Here is a 26573-nt window from a genome sequence, read left to right on the forward strand (position 1 = left end):
TTTCAAAACTGGGAAAAATGATTAAAAAAAACAGAAATTTCTGGTATTCAAAATTAATAAAAGAAGTTACAAAATAAATTATTCCATATGGCATAGTATTAAATCAACGATCATAGTGATGTATTTAAGTTCTGTTTAAAAAAATCAAAATAAGGAATAATTTTATTTGGAGAAATTTTTATTTCATAAGTTGGCAATACAATAACAGATGTCCAACAATGAAGTTTTTTGAATTGTAATTGTGTTGTTTTGTAAGCTTACAGTCAAGTTTCAGTTAATCAGTGAAATTTTTCTGTTAGTACAAGTAGACAGCTGTACTGCATAACCATTTTGAATCTGGTTGGTTATTAAAGTATTAATGATATGCTTATTTTCGAATAAAGAATATGCTGATATGATGTTTATTTATGATGTGTGTGTGTGTGTGTGTGTGTGTGTGTGTGTGTAGGCAGTGCTATGACCGCTGTTGAAGAATATCAACAATATTATCCTAATTACAGGATTCCAAATCCAAGAACTGTTAGTGCAGCATTTTGTGTATTACGAGAAACAGGATCTCTTCCTAGCAGTCAGTAATCATATCCATTATGACTGTTCTCTCCAGCATGATGTTAATGTTGCTGAAAGCATTATTGTTGCTGTTAAGCATAGTCCCAGTGTCAGTACAAGACGTCTTTCTAACTGGTTGAGAGTTTCACAAACTAAACTAGAGGAAATTTAAGAATAACAGCCTTTATCCGTATCATAAACAAAAGGTACAACGTCTAATGCTGGAGACCCTGCACTTTGCTTGGCGTTCTGCAATTGGTTAAGTACTCATTGACAACTCTTCAAGTACACTTTATTTACCAATGAGTCATAGTTCATTCGTGATTGCATAAACGACATGAAAAACCAACACTCATGGGTAGAAGTGAACCCTCATGCAACAGTGGAATGTAACTTTCAACAGTGATTTGCTATTAATGTGTGGTGTGGGATTATTCATAATCGGTTGATTGGACCGTTTATTTTCCAAGGGCCCTTAACAGGTGAGGTATATTTACACTTTCTTCAAGAACAATTACAGCCATTACTTGAAAATTTTCTTCTTGCAATTCGACACCAAATGTACTTCCAGCACGAAGGTGCGTCTCCACATTTCTCTCTTATTATTTCCGCCTACTTAAATGTACTACTTGCCTACTTTAATGTACTTCCAGCACGACGGTGCGTCTCCACATTTCTCTCTTATTATTTCCGCCTACTTAAATCAGCAATTCCTAGAAAAATGGATTGGTCGAGGCAGTTCACAATCCTGGCCACCCAGTTCACCAGATTTTTGCCAATGGATTTTTATGTATGAAGCTGGATGAAGTGTAACTTGAATTTAAATACCAAAGAGGAGTTACTTGCCCTTATTACTAATGCTGTTGCGCTATTAAAGGACTGCCCTGATGAAATAAAAACAGCAACACTAGCAATCTACAAACGTGCAGCAAAGTGTGTTGAAGTTAATGGAAACATTTTCAAAAATTTATTGTAAATTTTATTAATTTTTTATGTTAAAAATCATTTTCAATTCTGTTTAGAAATAAATTTCCTATAAGTTTTATTAAAGAGTTTATCTGTTTATTGGCAATTTAACAAAGTAATTACAAGTCAAACGTAAAAAAGTGTGTTTTTTGCCAGTTTTATAAAAAAACTACAGAATTTACAGTTCTCGGATTCATTTTTCAATTTGTAAGATTGAATTTCATGTAAAACCATCAAATTAGCTTACATTTTTGCGTCCCAAGAATTTCTGTATTGCTTCATTTCACTGGAAGAAATTAAATTTGGGTGAAATTTTTTACCAGAACTCATTAACAAAGTATTTTCAAACCTATATTTATATGTACATTTTCCTTTATTTTTTTACATGTAAAATAAGAATCTGCATAACTTGTAAATCACTCTATATATATATAAAGAATAGAAAAATCTATTCTTTTTTTGTTATTGTATTTGTTCATATTCCGCTCTGTACTAATTGTGTCAAAGACAAAAGTATAAAAAGATTACCACCATGAGTACAGAATTCAATAATGCTTCTTACCTTAAGCTTCTTGTTATTATATAAAAACACTTTCGAGTGTTACCTCATCATTAGTTAAGATTCTTTTTTAAAAATCACACATTAAAAATTGTAAACATATAAAAATATATGGTCATAAAGTAAAAAAGATAAAATTTTTTTTTTTATATGTGGCTAGCCACACATACAGTAGTACTGTACTCAATATGATGATATATGTATATATATATATCAAGTTGATAACTTACAATTTCATTGTACTGAAATTATTTATTTATGATCATAAAAATCCAAACAAACACAATGTACAATAAATTTGGGTGTAAATAAATGTTTGAAATAATAAAGCAAGTTTCCATTCTTCTTCTATGTATAAAAAATTATTATCAGCAGTTTTCTTGTTTATTTTTTTATTTTATCAAAAACGTTTCTAGAACTAAAATAATTACTTTTTACAACTTTTACCTTGAACCTTTGTGTATGGGTTTTTAACATAAACATTAGTTTGATATTTGCTTGTTTTCAAAATATTATACGAATAAAAATAACTATATTCATTTAATTTGTAATCCTAATATTTAAAACAAAAGTTTCTGCAAATTTTGTTCTACTTCTCTTTTCCAGTTCTATTTCATTTGGGTCACTCATAAGTAAGCAATGTGATTGATAGTAGGTAAATCATATGTTGTTTACAAAGATTAACAGTTTAAATAAAAATTTTTAACTTTCATCGCCATCATAATTTAAATCTATTCCTATAGCCCTCCACATTATCTTAAGCTCATTAGTGCAGTAGACATAAGCCTACTTCTTTGAGTAAACATGGGCTTAGATCATACTCTATACTCCTTTGAAACTAATTGTACATACACAAAGTCACTGATGCATACAAATAATCCCAGTGCATGTTTGTTGATCACTATTGAATAACAATTTTTCAATCTAGCGGTTTATGAATCTATGAACTAGTTTTACTTATTCATTAGTTATGTTAAATTGAAATAAAATTACTGAAAAATTAGGTTTTTATATTTTAGTAGAATGATCAGTACTCTAAAAATCATTTTGGTTTTTTATTAGTATTAAATTCTTTAAAAATTTAGTTATTTTTAAGAAAATATGTTATATTAGCTTATTTATCTTTCTTTAATTTCTAGGAAAATGGTTTAACTATGGACTTATATTTATGGTTATGATACTGGATTTAAATATGTGGAAAAATCAAATATTTTATAATCCTGCCCGATTTGGGCAGTACACAGGTAATAATAATAATAAAGATATTATTTACACAATAAAATCAACATGAATTTATTTTAATGAAAGAAATATGTATAACTTATTTATTTCTTTAATATTTACTTTGGCATAAAGTAAAATTATAAAATTTTTATAAAGATTTATAGAAAATAATTATTTCTGTCTATATTGGTAGCATATCTCTCTGTTTACATTAATGGTCTTGCAAGTGCTCTAGTAGATTTGTTAATCAATGTGTAAGTTTATTGTTAGTACTGCAATAACATTGTATCACAGCAGTCTGTTGAATGTTGTTTAGATGTTGTCAGAAGAACATTCTTCTGTAAATAATTTATTTTCCCATTACGATCTATTGTTAAATATGAACATGACAGATTTTTTTTCAATTTTGGTTCAAATTATTCTCTTATGTGTTTTGCTGTCATGGACCCATCTTATCCTGTCCAGTTCAATGATGATATAAAAGTTTTTTGACCCATTGGGTAATGTAATCTATACCTGCATGACATTCTAAGAATGTAAATACATTTTTTTTTAATCATGATCATTTGTATAATTGGCAACTTTCCACTAAATTCAATATTCTTTCACTTTCTGTATTTCTCTCCCTATCATACAGTTATTTTTAACAAAACCATGATTTAAAAAAAAAAATTCTAAAATTTCTTTATTGCATTTGCAGTACTGAGGGAGAAACTAAATTACTGTATGTAGCTCATAGAAAAGCCTATGAGAAGACTTTATTTTACAAAGTAGATGTTTATTATGAAGTCAACAAAGAATTAAGATTTTGAAGAAGCTTCTGTTTCCTGTTTTATGGAAAGTTATTTTTATATTATTTTCTTTGCTTCATGGATTAGGTTTCTGGTGAAACCCTACTGACATCAAAAGTTGTTTTCATCTATAGTCCACTCTCTGTAAATGTTCCAACCATCTGTTATGGCAATGAATTTGAATTTCACTGATGCTTGTACTCTGCAGTTCAGTCCAGAAATGATTTACATTTCTGAAGCTTCTATTCATTGTCTCTGTTTTCTGATTACAACCTACATCTCATTGCCACATAGTAGTGTAGGTACAACCGTTAATTTATATCATTTTAACCAGGTCTGTCTTTAATGTTTATGTCGTAGAGTCCTTTTAATTGTTCCATAGATATGATTAAACTTATTTATCTTTTTAATTAAATCCTCATCCTCATCTAAGCAAATGGCAAACTTTTTATATTATCAGTAATCTATATTTTTAAGGTAATAGAATCTGGGCTACTGTTATATCTTTATATGTTTGGTGGTGATGTGTAATGTAATAGAGCTTGGGTCTATTTTTATGTCAAATTATTACAATTTTTCTGTATGAATTTCACGTTCTAAATATTTTATTTTAATAATTTAAATTTTATTAATAGTCAAGAAAAAAAATATATAACAGCTTCAACAATCTCATAACATAATTATAATTATATTTTGAAACTTAGTAATAAACCTATATTGGTAATTACTAAAATAAATATAAAAGTTAAATATTCATTTACTCTTTGAAATAAATTATTTAGGGTTGTTTGGACAATATTCTGAGTCCCTGATAAATAAATAAATGTAAAAATCTATGCAGAAAAATATAGGGAAAAAATTCTGTTTGCTATATAATCCCATTCATTATTATTCAGTTACGTACTGAAATGTATATTCATCCAGATTATTTATTTTTACTTGAAATATTTCTTTTACTTTGTTTAGGTCCAGATGATAAAATAAGAACGGTCAATGATCAGGAATTATTGCAAACTGGGAATCGATCACTGTGGACATGGGAGAACCGTTGCAAAATTAATGAAACCACAAAATTACCATATTCTGCTAGTAAGTTTTCTATTACTTTAAAAAAAAAATTTTTTTCAAATTTTTGGGAGCTTTAATCATTAAAAATTTGAAAAAAAGGCAAAAAATGGATGATTTTTTCTGTACTTATTAAACTTTTTAGTGAAATGTTTGCAGTAGGATTATAATGAGTGTGAACATTTGGGGAATTTTGGCTACTTGAATGCAAACATTTAATTCCGAACTCTATTTTTTTTTTCATTGGAACTTTTTTACATATCTAATTTTCACACGAAAACACATTTCAAGGTTGAGATCTTTTCAAGAAAATTCACCATGGTGCTAGATACTAATGCGTGCTACAATCATTATAAATATTATGTACTACAAGGTACACCAGTTGTAATTACATTCTTTGAGAAAAATAATGTTTGCTACATAGTGTGTTCCTGTGATCAACACAGTGAAGGTATCACTAATAGAGATGAATATCATCTTCATCTCGGTTGGCTTGGCTTGCTGATGTGGAACACTATGTTCAGGAGTGAAGATATCCGCAGGAAGCTGCTTTCTCTCCACAATACAGTAGTCTTGGCATGGTATGCTTGTTATTCTTGAAATACCTACACTATTTTTAGGAGCCATTTAAAGCCTCATTCTGGCTGTATAAAACATTTGCTCAGTATGACACCTAACAGACAATAGAAATATTCAAATAATTACACAAAATTTAGAGTAAAATTACCACTTAAGTGAATACATATGTACAAGTTGTGTGAGAAAAGTAATGAGATTGGTAACACTGCGAGCGATCTGTCAACACTGTGTCTACCGGTCTGTGCTAGACCGGTTTGTTCATCCCTTCCACATGCTTAGTACGAGTTTCAACTCCATTCAGCCAAACATTATTTTCGACAGCACCATCAGTGAAGTTATGTTTGTTGTGTGTTACGAAAATGGAGCATCGGAATTTAGAGCAACGTAGTGCAATCAAGTTTTGTGTTAAACTTGGGGAATCCGAGAGTGTGACCTTTGAAAAGTTGAAACAGGCCTTTGGGGAACATTGCTTATCAAGAGCACAAGTTTTTCGTTGGCACAAATCATTTTTGGAAGGCTGAGAACACGTTGAAGATCAACCTCGCTCAGGGAGACCTTCAACTTCAAAATCTGACGAAAACATTGAGCGTGTGAGGGTTCTTGTGGGTTCAGTGAACAGTTAAATTTAAACACTTTCACCGTACATCAAATTTTGACAGAGATTTGGACATGCAAAAAGGTTTGTGTGAAATTGTGCCAAAAACCTCACAACGGAACTGAAGGGCAATCGAAGAAACACATGCGTTGATATTCTTGAGAGGATTGACAATGACCAAGAATTCTTCAATTGTGTGATAACAGGTGATGAATCCTGGATATTTGAGTACAATCCTGAAACAAAGAGGCAAAGCCAAGAGTGGCACACTCTGTCATCTCCTCGACCGAAAAAATGTCGAGCAAATCAAAGATCAAAACCATGCTGATTTGCTTTTTTGACAGTAGGGGTATTGTGCATAAAGAATTTGTTCCTGCAGGACAAACTGTCAACCAATTTTTTTACAAAGTGCCCTTGAAAGGTTCAGGAAGAGTGATTCGTGTGAGACCAGACATTGCAGACAGGTGGATGCTTCATTATGACTATGCACTGTGTCACACGGTCATTTCCATCAGGGAATTTTTGACCTTAAAATGCATTCCTATGGTTCCTCAACCTCCCCCCCTAATTTGAGTCCTTGTGACTTTTTCCTTTTCCTGAAATTGAAACATGTCTTAAATGGACGTCATTTTGGAACTCTGGAGAACATTCAAAAGACTGGGACCGACCAGTTAAAAGCCCTACCAGTTAAGCCTTCCAGCACTGCTACCAGTAGTGGGAACAATGAATCCGCCGGTGTATAGCTGCCCAAGGGAACTACTTTGAAGGGGATAATATTGCTGTTTGAAAAAAATAAAACCTTTGGTAAGTAAAAAGTCAGTCTCATTACTTTTCTCACACACCTCGTATGATACATATATTTAAAGAAAAAATGTATTAATTTCTTGTTTTGTGTCAAGTGGAGAAGGGCTGGAGTATAATCAAGAATTGTTTTTTTTGGAAAGGATTTAACACGCTTAAATTTGCATCTGTTACTAGTGTTAAATTGTTTTATCTGACTAGCAAGTGGGAGCCTCAAAAATTCACAAGACAATCTCTGAAGAAATATGATAATGTCTCTACAGTCATTAGATTGTATATGATAATGATCTTTAATGAGTGAGAATGTAGATTCTCATGTAATTTCAGCTTAAGCAGCAGTTAAGTTAAAATACGTTGCTAACTTAACAGTCCTGATGAAAAAACTTCATACTCAGATCAAATAACATATAACTGTATAAGTACTCTGTGAATAACTGTCCCCAAATTGTATCAGGAAGTCAACAAAATTACTTATAGGTTGAATTATGCTGAAGAAAGCACAAAAAAAGTTTGTATAAAATTATACATGTAAGTAGAGTGGAAGATGTTAGTTATTTAACTAGTTCTTAGCCCTTACCTCAGCTGAAAATTGAATTTCTGAATTTGCTGTGAAATGTAAGGAAGCACCACTTCGTTCCTGATTTGAATATTGAAGTACCACTTAATTCCTGAATATATACAGATAAGTATATATTATCTCATTCCCAGACTTCACAAAAAATTAAAAGAATACAATTCATTACAATTTTCCTTATGAAGCGTATTTTAAAATAAATGAGTTGTACAGTACAAAATTGAAAAAAAAAATTATAATGAGACATTAGAAGCTCAAAGAAAAATTAAATAAAAATTTATATATAAATCATTTATTTTTATAAATTTTTTCTTAAATCTCAAGTCTTCTTTATCGTTGACATATAAAGAACTTACAGTACAAGATACACCAGTTGTAATTACATTCTTTGTGGAAAATAATGTTCGCTACATAGCAGGTTCCTGTGATCAACACAGCGAAGGTATCACTTACTGAGATAAATATCATCTTCATCTCGATTGGCTTGGCTTGCTGATGTGGAACACTATGTTCAGGAGGTGAAGATATCAACAGGAAGCTGCGACATACTCAGATTAACATTTGAGAATACTCCTTGGAGAATTAACCTTGGAGAAGAATACTCATACAATTTCTTTGTACATCACTGATTTTGTTTCTGCATATCAGTACACACAGCGTGCTTTCTCTTGTGACGCCATGGTACTGAAGGAAGCCCAGGCTGATGGTAGCTTGGCTTGTGCAACTGTCTAAAGCAGCTATTTTGTGATGAAGAATATTTAAACTAAAACTTAACCATTGTCACTTTAAGATTACCTTAAAAGTATTGAATGCTGCAGAATAAAAACTATATTTGTTTTTGATACTGGAGTTCTTTTCTGGTAATTAAGAACGGGCACAATATGTTGTACCCATACTTTTTCTATATTTTTAAACTTTTTCCCCAGATTATATTGTTATGAATTCAAGAAATATTATTTTTCATTCCCAATATTGAAGATCTAAAGAGGTTTCAGTAATTTTACAAATATGAATGTAATTGTCTACAAAAAATACCAGCTGTATGAAAAAGAACTCCACAGATTCAAATTAAATTTACTTTACATAAAAGACAAGTCTAAAGTTTTTTTTTTTTTTTTTTTTACCTCTTAATGTAACTCTGTATGAGGACCGTTTGCAGCCCTGCAGATGCCAAACCGATAATCCACCACACTTCACATACTGGCGAGCATGTCTGCAAGAATTGCTGCCACAGCTGCTTTTATTCTTTGGTACAGGTGGTAAAGTGACTATTTTTTCTTGGTATGCGATGTCTTTTACTTAGCCTGAAAAAAAAAAAATTTATCAGTGTCGAATCAGGACTTTGTGGCGATGAAATGAATGGTAGCTTCTCTAATTTTTGGGAACCTGTCATTGAGCACATTGTGCAGTCTAAACAACTTCTGCATGATGTGGAGGGGCTTCATTCTGTTGAAAATATGGCCCTCCATATTTTCAGTCGGCAGAAACACAAAGTTCTCTAATATGTCCAAGTACAGTGTGTCCTTAAGTCACCTCGTGAAAAAAAACGACCCAAAAATTCAATTATGCATGATACCATACCAGACATTCTGAGAGAGAGTGGAAGAATTCCACCAATTTGCGTGAATTTTCTGAGCCCCATACTCAACAAATATGGCAATTCAAGACTCCATGAACATGAAATGTTACTTCATCAAAAAGTAAAATGCACTGCATGTAGTTTTCATCAGCAGAAATGAAGTCTAACATGGTCTTTACAAACTGAACTGTTTGTGGCTTATAGGTAGGTTTAATTTCATTGAGTAGCTCCAGTTTTAATAAGCATGAAGTTTCATTCACTTGTTGCATCATGGACAGTGCTTTTAAGAATATGTAGTCAATGACTAACACTACAAACTGAATATTTTCAACTGTCTTGTTAGAAAGACAGTTGAATTCAGCATTTGTTTTAGGACCTAAGTGGTGATTGTCCTTTCAGAATTCTTCCTTTTCCAACAACTGTTCCTATCACTTATGAATGATTTTGTCAACTGGAGAATAATCATATATAGTTTCTTTGTAAATCACTAATTTTGTTTCTGCATATCAGTACAAACATCATGCTTTCTCTTGAGCTGATGCCATGGTACTGAAGGAAGCCCAGGCTGATAATAGCTTGGCTTGTGCAACTGTCTAAAGCAGCTGTTATGTGATGAAGAATATTTAAACTAAAACTTAATCGTTGTCACCTTAAAAGTATCTTGAAGATACTTTTAAGGTAAAGTATTGAATGCAGCAAAATAAAAACTATATTTGTTCTTGAAACTTTGGAGTTCTTTTCAGCTGGTAATTGAGTACGGGCACAATATGCTGTGCTTATACTTTTTCTGTATTTTTTAACATTTTTAAACTTTTTCCCCAGATGATATTGTTATGAATTCAAGATATTTGGGGTATCCAATGGAATTAAAAATAATAGCTTTTATACCATCTGGTATTGGAATGATTCTATTTATATCTATTATTGTATTACATGGTCGATTTCCAAACAGCCAGGTAATTTTTTTCTACTTTTCAATGAATTTTTTTTTTAATCTTACTTTTAAAAGTAATTTTACTTTTTTAAAAAAATAACCATCAATAATAAGTATTACAAAAATATACAAAATAATTAAATTGAATCATTAGTAATTGGAGAATAACTTTTTGACATGATGCTGTAGTCTTTGTTACACTGGTTCAGAGTGGAAATCACAATTTGCCTATCTGTCTGTAGGACAGTGCAGTTTATGTAAAGTCTGCAAACCTTTTACATAATTTATTGCTTTTATTTGTATGTTGCTAGTATGAAAGTCATTAGTCAGTATGATCTCTACCAATTTTCATCACTATTGTTAAATCCTTTTGATTTGTAGACATGATATATATTGTAAGGATCATGTTGAAGTGGATAAGCATTATGTTGGTTAATCCTATGAGTAATAGTTGTCAATCTCACTGGCATGTGATGTGCTATTAAAGTGCAACTGTTGATTTTGGTGACTGGTCCACATTTATTCTATCCATTATTACACAATTCCATTCTACAAATGTATTAAATTTGCTCTATAAGTGTACAATTTCTTTTATTTAAATATATATTTGACTTAACTGAAATTACAAGTTACATACTTTAAAGAACTAGGGAAGTTTCACAAAGGTTCTGAGTTCTTTCATTGATTATAGCAGTATTGATATGATTTGCTATAAATGTTCTTAACATTTTAGTTACAATCTTAGGTATATTTTCAATACTCCAGAAATATTGCATTTCCAAGTTAGAGAAGAGGTAACATTGCATGGAGCTAGATCTAGATTACAGAGAGGATATGGAAGTGCTGGGATGTTTTTTTTTTTACCAAACATTCTCAAATTACAAGCACAATTTCTGTATATTATTGTAGTGAAGTAGTGTAACATTTATTCAAAACTATTGGGCCTGTTTTCATAGTTATTCAGCTATCTTTGTTGAAGATGTGATTTACTCTCTCCTGGAGGTTCAGATTCTTTGTACACAATGTTATGGTTGGAAGCATCCATGGCAAATCCAGAGTGAAAATGATATCTTTTTCATATTATTTTCACTCTTGATTTACAAAACATCAGGAAAATTAATGTGCTCTTCCGCACTTTGCCATTTTATTGCAGGATTGTACTAACATGTTGAGTGCCACGGCCGCCAATTGGCATCACTAGGTAGTTGTATCAGGGGCCTGGTGGCCTATATATAATTCATATGGAATGCATTCTACTTGTGCTGGCCTTTCAGTTCAGCTGTTATCCTTAATGTGGTTAGTTGAATAGTTAGTGTTATAAAATTTTTTGTGGTCCTAAGGTTTTTCTGTTATTTTTGTAATGGTTGTTTGTGAAATCCCAGGTTTATCTCTGTCAAAGAGACAATGATTTAATGTTGAAAAGAAATTATCCATGGAAGAACTAAAACATATTTTATTAAAAGAGAGTAGTGACAGTGAATTTAGTGCTGAAATTGACTCTGACTTTGAATATTTAAATGACAGTGATGAATTGGGTAGTGAAAGTGATTTTAGTGAAGATGAAAATCTTACTAACACTGTTCAAACTATACACAGAGAAACTGAAACCAATGAAAATGGTATTCAAATTACTAAAAATAACATAGATACAATTATAACTGAAATCTTTGACAATGATATTCAAATACAGAGTGTCCCATATAAAACGCAACCCAACCTTATATTGGTAGGTATTGAAATAATAAAAAGGCATGTGTAAATGTAAATTTTATTATTACCATCCATTACCTTACATTTAGGGTAAATGTTAGAAGTGGCCGCCATCTTCTTGAATACAAGCTTCAATTCTTTTTACAGCGTTTCTTGCAACTTTTTTCAAAGTTTGTGGCTGGATATTTAATACAGCTTGTTCAATATTGACTTTCAATTGTTCGTGATTTGTTGCTGTAGGCTTTTTCTTTGAGGTAACCCCATAGAAAAAAATCCGCCGCAGTAAAATTGGAGATCTTGGTGGCCACAAGCCTCGACCGATAACCAAAGAATTCCTCAATGAAATCAGATGTTGAACCTGCGTAGTGCGATGTCACACCGTTGTAGCCAGCAGTCTCAGTCTTCCTCTTCCAAGAGTGCAATGAACTGAAATAAAATATCCTGATATCGTTCAGCATTAATGGTGTACTCGAAGAAAATAGGACCGATTATTTTCTTCCGCGATATCGTGCACCACACGCCCAACTTCTGCGGGTGTAATTGTTTTTCGTGATAAACGTGGGGATTTTCAGCACTCCAAATTCTACTGTTTTGGCTGTTTACGTAGCCATCCAAATGAAACCATGCTTCATCTGTGAAAAATAACGAATCCATAACATTAATTTCCTCACGCAGAAATCGACAGAACCATTGACAATATTGTAGCCGTTTTTCTTTGTCGGGCTCAAGAAGTTGACGAACCGTTTGAATGCGATAAGGTCGTAATTGTAATTGTTTGGTCACCCGATGAACAGTTGATTTAGACAAATTAATTTCAGCAGACAAACGTCTGATCGATTTATTTGGCGAGGCGAGTAATCGGTCTTTGATTTCAGTGACTGTATCTGTATTCAACACTGACGCAGATCTTTTGTGTTCCTTGTTATTAACAGAACCGGTCTCTCTAAATTTTGCAACTAACCTTAATACTGATGTTTTGTTAGGAGTTGGTTTATCTGAGTACTTATGGTGAAACAAATCTTGCACTGCAACCACTGATTTCGTACTGAAGTACGACTCAACAATGAAAACATGTTCATCTAGCGAAAACACCATCTTGTTTCTAGCCATACACTGAATGTTATGATTGCATTGTTACTATTGGTAGTGTTCAACTGCGTCGCTGCGATGTTCAGATGTTGGACGAGTCCATTTCAGTAACGAGTAGGGGAGTAAGCTTGACTTTTGAAATTTCATGGATGAGTGATTGATGGGTTGCATTTTATATGGGACACCCTATAGTTTAAAATGACATTGATACAAATATTCTTATACCAAAAACCATTCACCATACTACAAATGCAAAAATGGCAAGTAATGTCGTGTGGGTGACTGGTTCACCAAAATTAAAAAAAAAATTGATTTTGTTGAAAATCCTGGTCTTCATATTTCCATTCCAATTGATGGTAAAAGCCAATTGACTACTTTCAACTACTAGCTGATGATAAGTTTATTAACTTGAATGTAAATGAAACAAATAATTATGCAGAAGATCTTAGAACAAAAATTAACCACCTTAAATCCTGTTTATCATTATGGAAACCTGTAACAAAAGATGAATTTCATGGCTTTCTGGGACTTGTTTTACTCATTGGGAACTTAAATTGAACAGAATAAAATATTCTTGGTGTACCCATCATTTGATTAATATATACATGTTGTGTAATTATATGGGCCAGAATAGATTTACGATAATTATATGAGAGCTCCTCATTTTTTTTAATAATGAACTTGCAGCAGGTAATTGTATACATTAGGTGTTCAACCTTTAATTGATTTTTTTTTAAATGAAAAAATGGCTAATTTGTACTATCCTAATAAGGAATTATTTATAGATTAAAGTTTTGCAACATGGGTGCCTGAATTTTGACAGTATATTAAAAATAAAGAACATAAATACGGGATTAAACTCTCTATCTTCTTTCTGAATCCGATTGAATAATTTTTAAAACTCTTGTATACAGTGGTGCTACAGATGACCTTGGTGGTAAAGGACATATCTCAAATGTTGTCTTGCATTTAATGAAAGAAAAAGTAAAATGTTGGACACTCATTGTTTATGGATAGTTTCTACAATTCTTACTATTTATCAAAGAAATTATTAGAATTAAAAATTTACCCTACCGGCACTCTAAGAGATGATCAAAAAGATACACCAAAAGAAGTAGTAAAATCTAAGCTGAATTACAAAAATCTCTTATGCAATCTTCAGAAAGGGTAATTATCAGAAAATGGTGAGATAAAAGAAACATTTTATACATAACATCTGAATTTGAAAATACATATGTTGAAACTGCCAATGGAAGAGGACAGAAAAAACTTAAACCAAACTTAATAAGAATATGTCTGGCATAGAACATCAAGATATCAGATGCTGGCATAATATCCCAATGCCAGAAAAGCAATTAGGTGATACAAAAAACTGGGGATCCATATAATTGATGCTAAATGCATATAAACTGTATGGAAAATTGACATTGACAGACATATCATATTTTAATTTCTGACTTTCAGTATATTGCTTCTGGAAGACAAATCACATGTGGAAAAAAAATCTAATCAGTTATTTGAGAGCGTCACTACATGGGAAAAAGTGAGATGTCTGAAAAAGGACATGCCTTTGGAAAAAGTGTCGCCAGTGCACTAAAAAAAAGCAAGGATACAATGTATTTTTGCAAGGATTGTCCAGACAGTCCCGGCTATGTTACAAATGTTTTGACTCGTATCATATGTATTTCTTTTTGTGAAATGTATCTACTTTATTTTTCTAGAATTTTCCTTTGTTGGTGTATAATAACTTTTTTTTTATGATTTGTAATATTTAGTTTCTGTAATTTTGTGCGCATTTGTATGTGTGAATGCTACTCTAGCAATTCGTTTGATGACTTAACATGAGTATAACATCATGTATGCAGTGTTTATCTAGTTTGAATAATTAATAATTATGTAAGTTATGATGTCATTTAATAGTGGTATTCTAAAACTAATAATAATTTTTATAATAAAGAGTTATATTGCACATAAACTAACTTTGATTATTACGACAACTATAAAATCCAATCGGCGCCAAATGGTGTATGTGGCCCTACAGAACATGCATTTATTCAGAAGGCCAACAGCACGAACAGGCATCGTACACTCATCTGGCTTTATAAGCGATTTTAATGTAAAGATATTAGTAAAACCTCCAGTTTTATTCAAATTATTATTACTACTAAAAAAATTAAAAGTTGGGTTTTCAGAAAAATTTTGTCAGTTCAAGTGGCACTCAACATGTTAAAACCCCTCATAATTCATCAACCTAAAATTACTTTATCCAATAAATCTATCTCAGTTTCATATTTTTCAGAAAATTCTGACATCACCACCTTTTTGCCCCACAGAAAAGTGTTTGAGCACTAATTTTACAAAACAAACATGTGCAAATATTTTGTTAGAACTCTGTGAACTAAGTCTATTTATTTTATTATCAATCTGCCACTCAATCAGTGGTGTTTTAGCATTACATCTAACACTACTTATACAGTTTGATTAGCTATTATTTAAGAGATTGAGCTTTTAGAATAAGGTTTGACTTAAGTATTTTTTTCAGTTCGTTATAAATGTTTTATTTTGCTTAAAAACATAATTTTCAGTAGAGTAAAGTCTCCATACGCTTCATTTAATACATTGATAACAGATTTGTTGAGCTTCACATAAAATTTGACAGCATACTGTGTTTCAATGTTTTCCTTTAACACAAATTTAACCCTATTATAAAATACGACCGTACATAAGCAGAACCAGCTTATGACTGACTCAACCTTTCAAAATTGACAGTTCCAAGACAAATTAGCAGTACTCTGCAGAGTACTATGGACATATATCACTGTTATTACTCTAACTTTGTATACACAAATTAATAAATACAGTGATATACACCAATGAGATCCTACATTGTGAAGTTGTACGTAGGAAAAACAGTATAACACCCTTACTTTTAGGACAAACCTTTTGTATCTTATGTTATGTTATTTTAAAGATCAGATTCTACTGTATAAGGTTGTTAATGTTTTGCACTAGATACTTATTTTTTTATTTAATGAAAAGTTAAGTTTTTTACTTTATTACCTTTGAAAGTTGAGTATCAAGACCTACATGACTGCGTGAACTGGATGTCTGTGTTCGTTGCACACAGTGGAGTTCCTGTGGTATAGTTTGTTATAACTATCTTTGCTGTGCATCATTTTATGTGTTTTTATCAAACTATTTATTTTGTATATTGTGTTGTATGTAATTCTTTTTCAATAGTTTCATGTAGTATATTTGTAGATATATTTTGTTACATATCTAGATAAGCAGATATTCAGGTTATATAATAAAATTCTTTTAAATATTGTTCATTTTTAAGTTTGGACACATGGCAGATAATTGACAGCTGTGAGTCGGTTGTGTATGGAAGTAGAGTTTGCATCAGATTTTATATTACAAAATATAATTAAGTGCTGTAAAATGGTGAAAATGTTCTTAAAAATTTTGATAATTTTAGTTACAGAATAAGCATATTAAATAACTAAACATTTTCAAGGTAATTATGAATAAGGTGCGGATTATGGTAAAACCGGAAAACTAAGTACATTGATGGATAATCAGTGAATTGAAAGTTATCAAAGAATTTGATAATTTTTTTTATTTCATGTGAAACAGTTTTCATTGATGTTATGGGTATGAGACTGGTGAAAGCAAAATTTCTTCTAAAATTAGTTTTCACCCAAATTGGGTAAATTTTCACCCAAAAATTCCACTGACATGAAATTAACAAAGAAATGAAATCGCATAACATGTCTTGAATAATAACCGATAACAAATCAAGGATGAAACTTGGAAACAAAGCTCCATTCATCTGAATGGAATAATTCAAGTGAGTAAAGAGTAAAAAACATTAGAGTTTATATCAAATCTTTAACTTCTTGCTGTTTCCTTTTATTTTCATTGTATTGAGTTTAATGCATTTTGAGAACTGGAATGTCATGGTCAATAAAGAATAATGTTCTAAGACTTTTACATCATTATATAAATTTGTTTGTAAAAAAAAATTGGCTAGAATTCAAAGGTTATTTCACAGAAATTGCATTAATTCACCAACCATATTTGAGAAGTTTGATAAAAAAAACATATTGATATTGAAGCTAGTATATTTCCCAAAGATGGTCCTGTGATGCTTTTTTCCTTTAAAAAAAAATCTTATCATGAAAGGATACTGTTTCATAATAAGTGAAATATGTTAAACAAATATTTTCAAGTAGAGAGAAAGTTTTACTAAAAATTGTATTCCAGAAGTGTTTTTGTAACTATAAAAAAATTCCTAAAAGTATGATTTTATATAATAGTGATTACTTTTAAGATAAGAGATTTAAGATAAGAAAATAAAATAAATACATTGATGAATAAATTGTTATTCTTGTTAATAGATGAAAATAGTTCAAATTTGTAGATAAAACTTAATATTATGTTATTTGATGAGAAGATGCTTGAAGAAAATCTTTTCCTTGAAAAAAGTGTTTCAAGTGTTTTTTTTTTTTTTTTACAGTTTTGAGAACCTTTTTATTTTATTTTACTATCCTACCTTATTATTATGCATTATTTTCCTTATTATATGTATTGAATTGCATTGATGTGATTTAAAGTGTAAATAATTTAAATATTTTGTAACTACAACCAATCTATAAACAATCTCATTTCTATATAACACATAAGTGACATATGAACACATCACTTTAAAAAAAATTAATTTCTGAATTATAGAAAATTATGAATTAAAAAAACAATGATATAAAACCTACATGAAACTGTGATGGGATACATTCTTAAGATTAAATGAATTCATACATTATATTGAGGCTATTTTGATATTTGTGATCGATGTATGAAGTGTTTTGCATGTGAATATAAGATTCTTAGTAATAGTTAAAATTTGTTAATATTTATGTTTCAGAGCAATCCTTCAAATAGTAAAGAAGTTACACTTTATACTGATGTTACTAGTGAAAGAATTGAAGGATTACAAGAAGGAGTGTCTGTTTAATGTTAAGTCTGAATTCGATTGTGGTTTGCTCTTCTATCTAAGAAATGATTGATATTAGAAAGGCAGGCAATATGTTTAACTTGCAGGACATTAGCTGAAATTACTACTATATTTTATTCAATGTATGTATATATATATTTTTTTTTAATCTATTGAAATTTAACAAGAGCTTTCCATCATATTTGCACTTTTATATTATTTAAGTTGCAATTTTCGGGCAGATGTATCATTAGTTGGGATGAAAACCCTTCATCACCAGAAAAGTGTTCAGGGACATGTGCTAGAGGAAACAATTAAAAACTGCTTTTCTACTAATTTTTTTTTTTCAGATGAATGTTCAGTATCATCAATCAGAAGACTGTGTTAAAAAATTTGTATAAGAAAAGCTGACTACTGCTCTGTTAGATGGCCAAAGGAATGGCCAGCAATAAATTTGTTTTTCTTTATTTTTATTCCTGGATATGTTTATTCTTAATTTTTTTTTTGCAGTATCTAAAACACTGTATTATATAATGTCAATACACTGTTTGTTTTTATTTTATAGAATTTCTGCAGTATTTTTTGAGAATATAATTATAAATTGTGTTCTACAAATAATTTAATTGTATTAGTATTATAATTTTATTTATACTATTGCTTTTTTTTGGTTTTGAGTAGCACTTAAATCAGTTCTATGATTTTACGTGGTTAACTTAAAACATATTAATATTAACAATTTGTTACATGTGTATGTAATTTTTTTCATTCAAATATTCTGAATTTGAAACTAACAAAAAATGTGAATGGAGTTAATTACTTTCTTTTAAAATTATGTTTACAACATTAAGCAAAATGATTGTCTTCTTGTAACATTGTTGTTATTTTATAATAATGGTTTGTTTACTGTTAAGAAAAGTTATATATTTGGCCCCTTCCTATATAGATTAATCACTCGCCAAGTGCCTGATCAATCAGACATTCAAAACAGACACCCACCATTAAGTGATCTGTTTAAAAATTATGTGCTAAGTTTGACATTCTGTATTAACATCTTACATTGAATTTATATGCAGTGACATAGACATAAAAAACTTATTTGATTATCTAAGTACTGAAATATTTTTGACCTTGAATTTCTAGTATTCATGGATTTTGAGTTTTGTTGATCATAAATATTTTTAAATTAAGAAATAACATCACGTTGATGGGAAGTTTTCAAATAGTAATAAATAACATAATTAGAAATTGTGTTTTTGATATTATATTTTCTAGAAATTTTTAGTTGATTATTCTACTAATTCTCTGTTAATTGTTATAGTTTGTATTTGTTTCAAAATTAATTTTTTATTTGCTTTTAAACATCTTCAACTACTGTATGGGAATCAATCTAATGTCTCTGACCTGAATTAGGCAATAAATGGGTTTGTAAAAGTATGTATGTCTTTGAAAACATTCATTCTGCAACATTATACATTTTTTTTGTTGCATATGTTAAGATTAACAAATCAAATTTTTTTAGGTAATAACATTAAATGGCAGAATATTTTTTAATATACAACCATTTATAAAGTAGCATTTAATTATTAAATATATAAAAAGTGTTTGATTTTATAACGAAGAGTTGTTTTAAAGGATTTCTTATCAACACAGTAGATATTCTACCTATAAAAAATTTTACCCTAAATCCTATGGATCATGTCTGTATTTGTGTTTATAATCACTCATAGGATTTCATGAGTATTAAATCAATTGATATTTGTATCCAAGGTATTGTTCCACTATGCCCAACTCTCATGTCATAGTACATTGATAAGATGTAACTTCATTATAGAAATAATTGCCTTCTTCTTTTATAGATTGTTTGTATTATGTTTTTTTTTAATCATAAAGTATATTCTGCATCATTGTGGTGATCTTAAGTTCTTTCACAAGCTTTTTCTTGTCTTCTCCAGAGGAAATTTTTATTTGAATATCTAATTTGGTACATGTATCTTTTAGATTTAATTTGTGAAATTCATCACAGAACTTACAATAAGAAATAGGGATTGAATTGCTCTCACAAAGATCTCTTTTGTACTCTTCATAAAGTCCTTTTATACTTAAATGAGGAGAAACAAACATTTTTCCACAATCTCTTTGTGAATAATGGCTTCTATGCTGGAATTTTAGTAAGCAATTCCGTTGCTTCTGTTAGATCTTCTTCTGGTGTACAAGTTTTTGAAAATTTACCTCTCTCATCCAATTGTATTATTCCACAAGTATTTAATGTGATATTTTCAACCATTTTTTGGCTCTCTCCAATTTTTTACAAAGCATCTTTCACAAACTAAAACTTTTGTTCTCTGAATTTCACTATTATATTTTATGCTAACTAACCTAAAATGACTATATTTTCATTTTCTGACTTAACTTTTTTCTTTTTGGCTCATCTAATTTTAATAATGATGCAATATATGAACACCTCCTATTATGCTCACCCATTCCCAATATTCCTCAAATAGCTTTTTATGTACGTTATCCGCTATGTACATTAATACATTATGTACAATATTTTCTCTGAACACTGTTTCTACATGGTCTAAGAGCTTCAGACTTCCTTGATTTTACAATTGTACCCTTTTTTGTTTTATATTCTTGTCTCCTGTTTCTCAGTTATTTTCTTTCTCTTTGAGCTTTACTATTTCTCCTTGTAAACCTCTTTTCCTTATAGTTCTCCTCTTGCTTAAAATTTCTTTGTTTTTCATTTAATCATGATTTGGTTGGTCAGCACTTCTGACCAAATGTAATTTACGTTTACTTCTTTAATTATAGGAACTGTTTGGTCCAGATGTATTTGCTCTGTTAGGTCTGGGTTTCCTTCTTCAGACATTTTATTTTGATCAGTAAATTCACATGTGGTTCCTTCAAAGTTACTAATGTCTTATCCTTCTTATCTTTTTCTCTACTTTTTTGAATCTTCTTCTAATGACAGTAAGTCCACTAGCAGATCTTCATCATAACAATAATTAGCATCTAGCACCTGAAACAGATGGTACAAAAACCCAGTCACAATATAATTTGACATTTTTACAATTTTTTTATATTTTTAGATTTGAGATATTGCGATTTATTTGTAATCGTATATAACCCATTGTTTTCTTTAACCAGCTAGACTAAAGCCAGTACTTGGGTTTATAAACCAAACAAGTTAATAAAATATTCCCAATGTAAATTATTCATTAGTTAAAACAGCACGTCAGATAAAAAATATATTATATTCAGTATTTTCATATGGTTTTACTACAAGAATATAATAATGATTTCACACCTATTGTTAATTTTCGTACACAATTGTAACACACAGAGTAATTTTTACAGTTAGATACTTTGTTAGTATGTAGCTAATATGAGACCTATACTGGTATCAAAGTTGATATTTTAAAAATGTTTTGATTTTTCTTTGTAATTTTTATATGTAAACTAGAAGGAATTGTTAAAAATGGAAGGGAGAAACCCTAAATTGATTTATTCTTTATAATGAATAACCATAGTTCATTATTTTAATTTTCCACCTAATGCAAAAATTTGGTCACTTGAGAAAGTTAGCTTGTAATATTAGGACTGTAACAAACTCTCTTTGTTGTCCAATGTTTTTATGATTATGATTATTTTACTATAAATTCTGTAAGGATACTCAAAATTTATAGGATAGGTTTTAAATTTACCTGAGCTTGCAGTATCATCCTATGTCTTAGAAATGATCCTAAAACATTTTCTTGTCTCTTCTTTACCATGTCCATATTCATTCGGCTCTAGATGACATCATAGTTAACATTCATAAAATAAAAGAAAACAGTACTTAATTTATTTTTTTATTTATAAATAATATGGTTTGTGTCCTGTACATTCATTAAGAGAATAAACAATTTTGGCACAAACTCTAATATGAAAGTGACTTCAGAAGTCAAATCAGTTACTAACATGAAAATACATTCATTAAGAGAATAAACAATTTTGGCACAAACTCTAATATGAAAGTGACTTCAGAAGTCAAATCAGTTACTAACATGAAAATACCAAATTAAAAAAAAACCTTATGTTGTGTTAATAAATTGAGATTTTATAAATTATGAATTTCCTCCATTTAAAGAGTTTTTATAACAAAATACATTTTTCCTAATTTCATAAAATGTAAACAGTGTACAAAGAGTTAAGTTATTAAAAGAAGAGTGTGTAGAGGGTTAAGTGACTTACCTTTGACTTAATGCTCTGTATCCTCAATTATTTATTTTGACTTTATAGGTTAGGGAGTGATAAGTCCATGATTAGATTATACCGCCTTTTATACTGACAAATTAATTTCTTTCAGATATACCAAAGTTTCATAAACGAATATTTCAACTCCAGAATGGAATTGAACTTAATTCTCTATACACAAACATAGCCATGAAATTTTACATATGCCTGTGATAGTAACTCTAATAATCTCATGTTGGACTTAACACCTTTTACACAGCAGACACAGAATTATTTATGGATATTAAAATAACTTTTATCATCCTCAGTTTAACTGAATTTTCATGTTTTTTTTTAGCTTCTTTATAAATACTATAACCTTTTACAAAAGCAAGTTGAAATAAAAATTTTAAATTTGACATATCAAAGTATCCTTTATAATCTGGTAGTTTTAACTCAACTGAGACATTTTTGAATCATCCAACATGTTTTTCATAATGTGAAATTCATTTTTTAATAAATATTTTATAGAAAAGAGTGCCATAGCTTGAATCTTTCTAACAACATAAAAATAAATATGGTATTTTTAAAATAAGTAAAATTCTGATAGCTTTTAATGAAATTTAAAAAAATTAGTTACATTTTTAAAGCAGGATCAGCTTGTACAGTCACTAATAAGATGTACTGATGTTTTCCTAATTTCCAAAACTCTTGTTTTCATAATCATCCTTTTCAATATGCAACCTTTTATTAAAAAAACATACTTCCCATGATTTCTAGGTATTTCATAATTATTTTTGATCTTTTAAAAAAGTCAGCTTTTTTATCCTCATGTTAATAGTTTTTGTATGTGAAAATTATTTTATAATTTAAGTCAAGTAAAAACAGCTTTTTTTATTATTAAAGCTGTTGTAATGCTTTTAAAAATTTTACTTTATATTATTATCATTAGTATTAGGCAAATAGTTATTTAACATAATGTTACAAAGATAAATGATTAAATTTAATTTTATATAAAAAAAATAATAAATATTTATAAAAGATATTTTTATGAAATCAAATTTCTAAATTTAGTTGAATTTGACATAAATCTGTACACTGTTTTGAAATGTATTGTTGCTATTTAATATGTCATAAATTAGAATTAATGTGTATACTTAAATTTCAAGTTGTTAACTTTTTAAAATTCTAACTTTGTTGTTCGCTTGTCAGAGTTTATGAAGGTATATTTATGTAATTTAGAATACTACTTACTACTACTACATTTTAGTTATTTATTAAAAGATTTATTTTTGTATTTTATTTCAGCTGTGCTTTAAGTGTAATTTTATATTTTTTTCAGTTTGTTTTAATTACATTGCTTTGTATTAAAGTGTTGCTTAACCAGATATCCAAATCATCCAATTAGTTTGTCTTCCTTTTTCACAGATAGATTTTTTTATTGGATATGGAAAAAATATGAACACAGTTTTATTTCTGATAATCAGGAGTGAATTTGAGAATTAAGTATTTTAATAATGTTAAAATTGTCAGGATTGACAAACTGTACTTAATCCTAATAATAAATGAATCTATTTTCCATTGAAGGATGTTGATCTTCTGAACCTAAATCAGTTTGAATTATCTGTAAATATAGATCTGTTATTAATATATATTCAAAAAATATATATTTAAATATATTTTTTTTATTTACAAAAAAGTTCTTTTGTAACTAGAACAATTATAACTAGTACAATTCAACTGTTAACAGTCATCATAAATAGATATACAGTAGGAAAACTGTAAAAAAAAAACTGAAACAAAAAAATTATTTAAATAAAAATGAATTAATAAAAAAAGAATAAAGTAATATGTATAAAACATTACAAAATTACAAGAAAATTACCTGAAAAAAAAATTAAATAGTAAATTTATCTATATAATGCCAGGAAAAATGGTAAAAATACGTTATATTTCAACATTGTTCGCATGAATTAAAATTTTTCACTGGACTTTGCCACCATATTTATTTTATATATATATATGGTGGCAAACCATAAGATATTGCAAATCTCTTTTCCATGCCCACTGAAAGGGGGTGATAATAAGCCCTAAAACAATTTCATTATGTTTGCCACAGGGACTGGCTCTGAGATTAATGATAAAACATCATTACTCTTAAAAAAGGCAACTATGCCTCTGTACCTGAAACACTTAACATGTGTAACAGCACAATGTTTGAAGCTCCTCACAATGTAAAATAAATTTAAGGTTATTTATTATTTTGATTAATATATATTGTATTAAGCTTTTTTAAATAAACTTCATATAATAATACTACACTGCATTAAATTAGGCATTATCATTATGTAAAGTTATATGACCAGTTGATTTAAATAGTGATATTTTAATTGAAAGTATATATTTAAACCAATTTATTTTGCTCTGAAGTTTAGTATTCTAAATGTTCTTCTGTATTAATGCAGCCATTTTTGGTTTAAAATAGTTACAAGAGTATTTTTGATAACATGCAGTTCAAAGAGTTTTTTGAATGCATCTATTTTTTTTTTTTTTGTATTACATTGTGAATGATTGTGCTTGTATATTTCAAATTGTTATAATGTATTAAGAACTCATTATTTATATTTGTTATTTATTTTGTTACTATAAAATTATGTTATGTAATTTTGATATTGATGTGTATGTCTATGAACTAAATTTTAAATTGTACATACAGTCTGCTGCTACATTTATCATAGAACCTGATATATACAGTTTGTTGCTACATATTTATCATGGAAACTGATATATACATTTACAATGGAAACTGAGCTTCTGATGATATATTCTATTCACAGGAGCAAAAACCAAATACCAAATAAAACATGCATTTTGACTGATTCAACATCAGTATCTTGATCATGGCAAATTACAAGCCAATCTTTTATTCTACTCTGATATAAGATACATCCCAACCCTGTAGGGGAAGACACTCCCACCTTATGATGCTTTCGATCGCCACCCCCCCCCCCCCCACCCATTCGAAGTCCTGATGAACTTTAATGGGAATCATCTTTTGCCCTCGTAACTTTTTACATCTCATAGTAACAAGCCAGGCCTCGTTGGGATGCCACTGATGTAAATGTCTTGGTAAACATTCACATCGGTGATTTTTGAACTCGGCTTTTGTCTTCGCTGAAGGCCTTATCTGGACATCTTGAATGTCCAACATCGTTTCCCTCTGAACAGGCTAACTGAGTTGGCAGAAGCATGAACCCCATGTCTAGTTCTACTTTTATTGAACCAATTTCTAGTAAATGTCTCAAAATTTGAGGCAATTTAACAACATACCACCAAAAAATGTTGTTCACAACAATGAAATTTAGTCCTAGTTCCCTTAATGAACTTAAATTCAGTTCATACCCCAGACTTAGGTTAATTACAGACTCCAGTCTGATCTACAGGGGAGTGGTGGACTGACCTCCTATTCCCACTCAGCTCCATAGCAGAGTCCGGCGTGACATTTACATGCTTTCAACCATCGTCTAGATGCTGCTACACCTCATGGCTGCATGGGAACCATGCCGATATAAGATACATCCCAACCTTGTAGGGGGGGAAGACACCCGCCTAGTGACGTTCCGGTCACCACCCCCCTGATCCTTGCCCTGTTGGGCTTTGCTAACATTTATGAAACTTGAAATCGTACTTACTGGATTAGAGGCTGCATGTGGCATTCTGGTAATGTTGTGACCAAATTGCCAAGCCGAGCCAAATGCACTTAATAAATGTAAGAAAATGAATGTAATTGCATACCAGATGCAGGAATAAAGAATACAAAAATGAATGTTTGGTGAGAAAGTAAAAAAAAGCTAAATGAGTGCAACCTGTCAGCCAATACAAATATATGCTGTTGTCAGTGTAGAGTAACTTCACCAATTCAGCCTCTTGGATTCTCCACATTGTGAAAAGTGTTGAGGGAAAATTAAACATTATGTTTGTTTTTTAGTCTTAAGGAAGAGGTTTTAAAGAGTATCTAGAAAGAGTTAGCTCTCTGTAATAGCAACCAGCCTCTCAAATGGAATTTAATTTTATTGGCCAGTGCTACTAAATTGTACAAGATGGATTAGTAGATGCATATAGCAAGAAATTAATAAACGGTTATTTATAATTCCATTTTGGTCGAGCTTATTGTGTTAGTGTGATAATACACTGGGATAGTAATAATAGGTGACAGTAAGAAATTGAAGGCAGCAACTTTGTGTGTCATGCATGCATAACGAGTGTTTCAATGTGTTGGGAAAGAATATTGAAATTGTTTTTGTATTTTGTCAATTTTTGTTATAGTCAAGGAAACCCAATTTATTATCA

General features: G+C 29.9%; 1 protein-coding gene across 5 annotated transcripts in view; it reads left to right on the top strand.

The window, feature by feature from the left end:
- Positions 1 to 26573, top strand: part of LOC142319439 (transmembrane protein 117-like) — a 215734-nt gene that overhangs the window by 167652 nt on the left and 21509 nt on the right. For all 5 annotated transcript variants that reach the window (XM_075356722.1, XM_075356720.1, XM_075356723.1 and 2 more), the window contains 4 exons: positions 3214 to 3318; positions 5056 to 5178; positions 10105 to 10238; positions 17940 to 18151. In XM_075356722.1, coding sequence (XP_075212837.1) covers positions 3214 to 3318; positions 5056 to 5178; positions 10105 to 10238; positions 17940 to 18029 — 452 coding nt within the window. In that variant the 3' untranslated portion in view covers positions 18030 to 18151. The remainder of the gene's footprint in view (positions 1 to 3213; positions 3319 to 5055; positions 5179 to 10104; positions 10239 to 17939; positions 18152 to 26573) is intronic.

Source organism: Lycorma delicatula, chromosome 2 (genome assembly GCF_047948215.1).
Source record: "Lycorma delicatula isolate Av1 chromosome 2, ASM4794821v1, whole genome shotgun sequence".
NCBI lineage: Eukaryota > Metazoa > Arthropoda > Insecta > Hemiptera > Fulgoridae > Lycorma > Lycorma delicatula.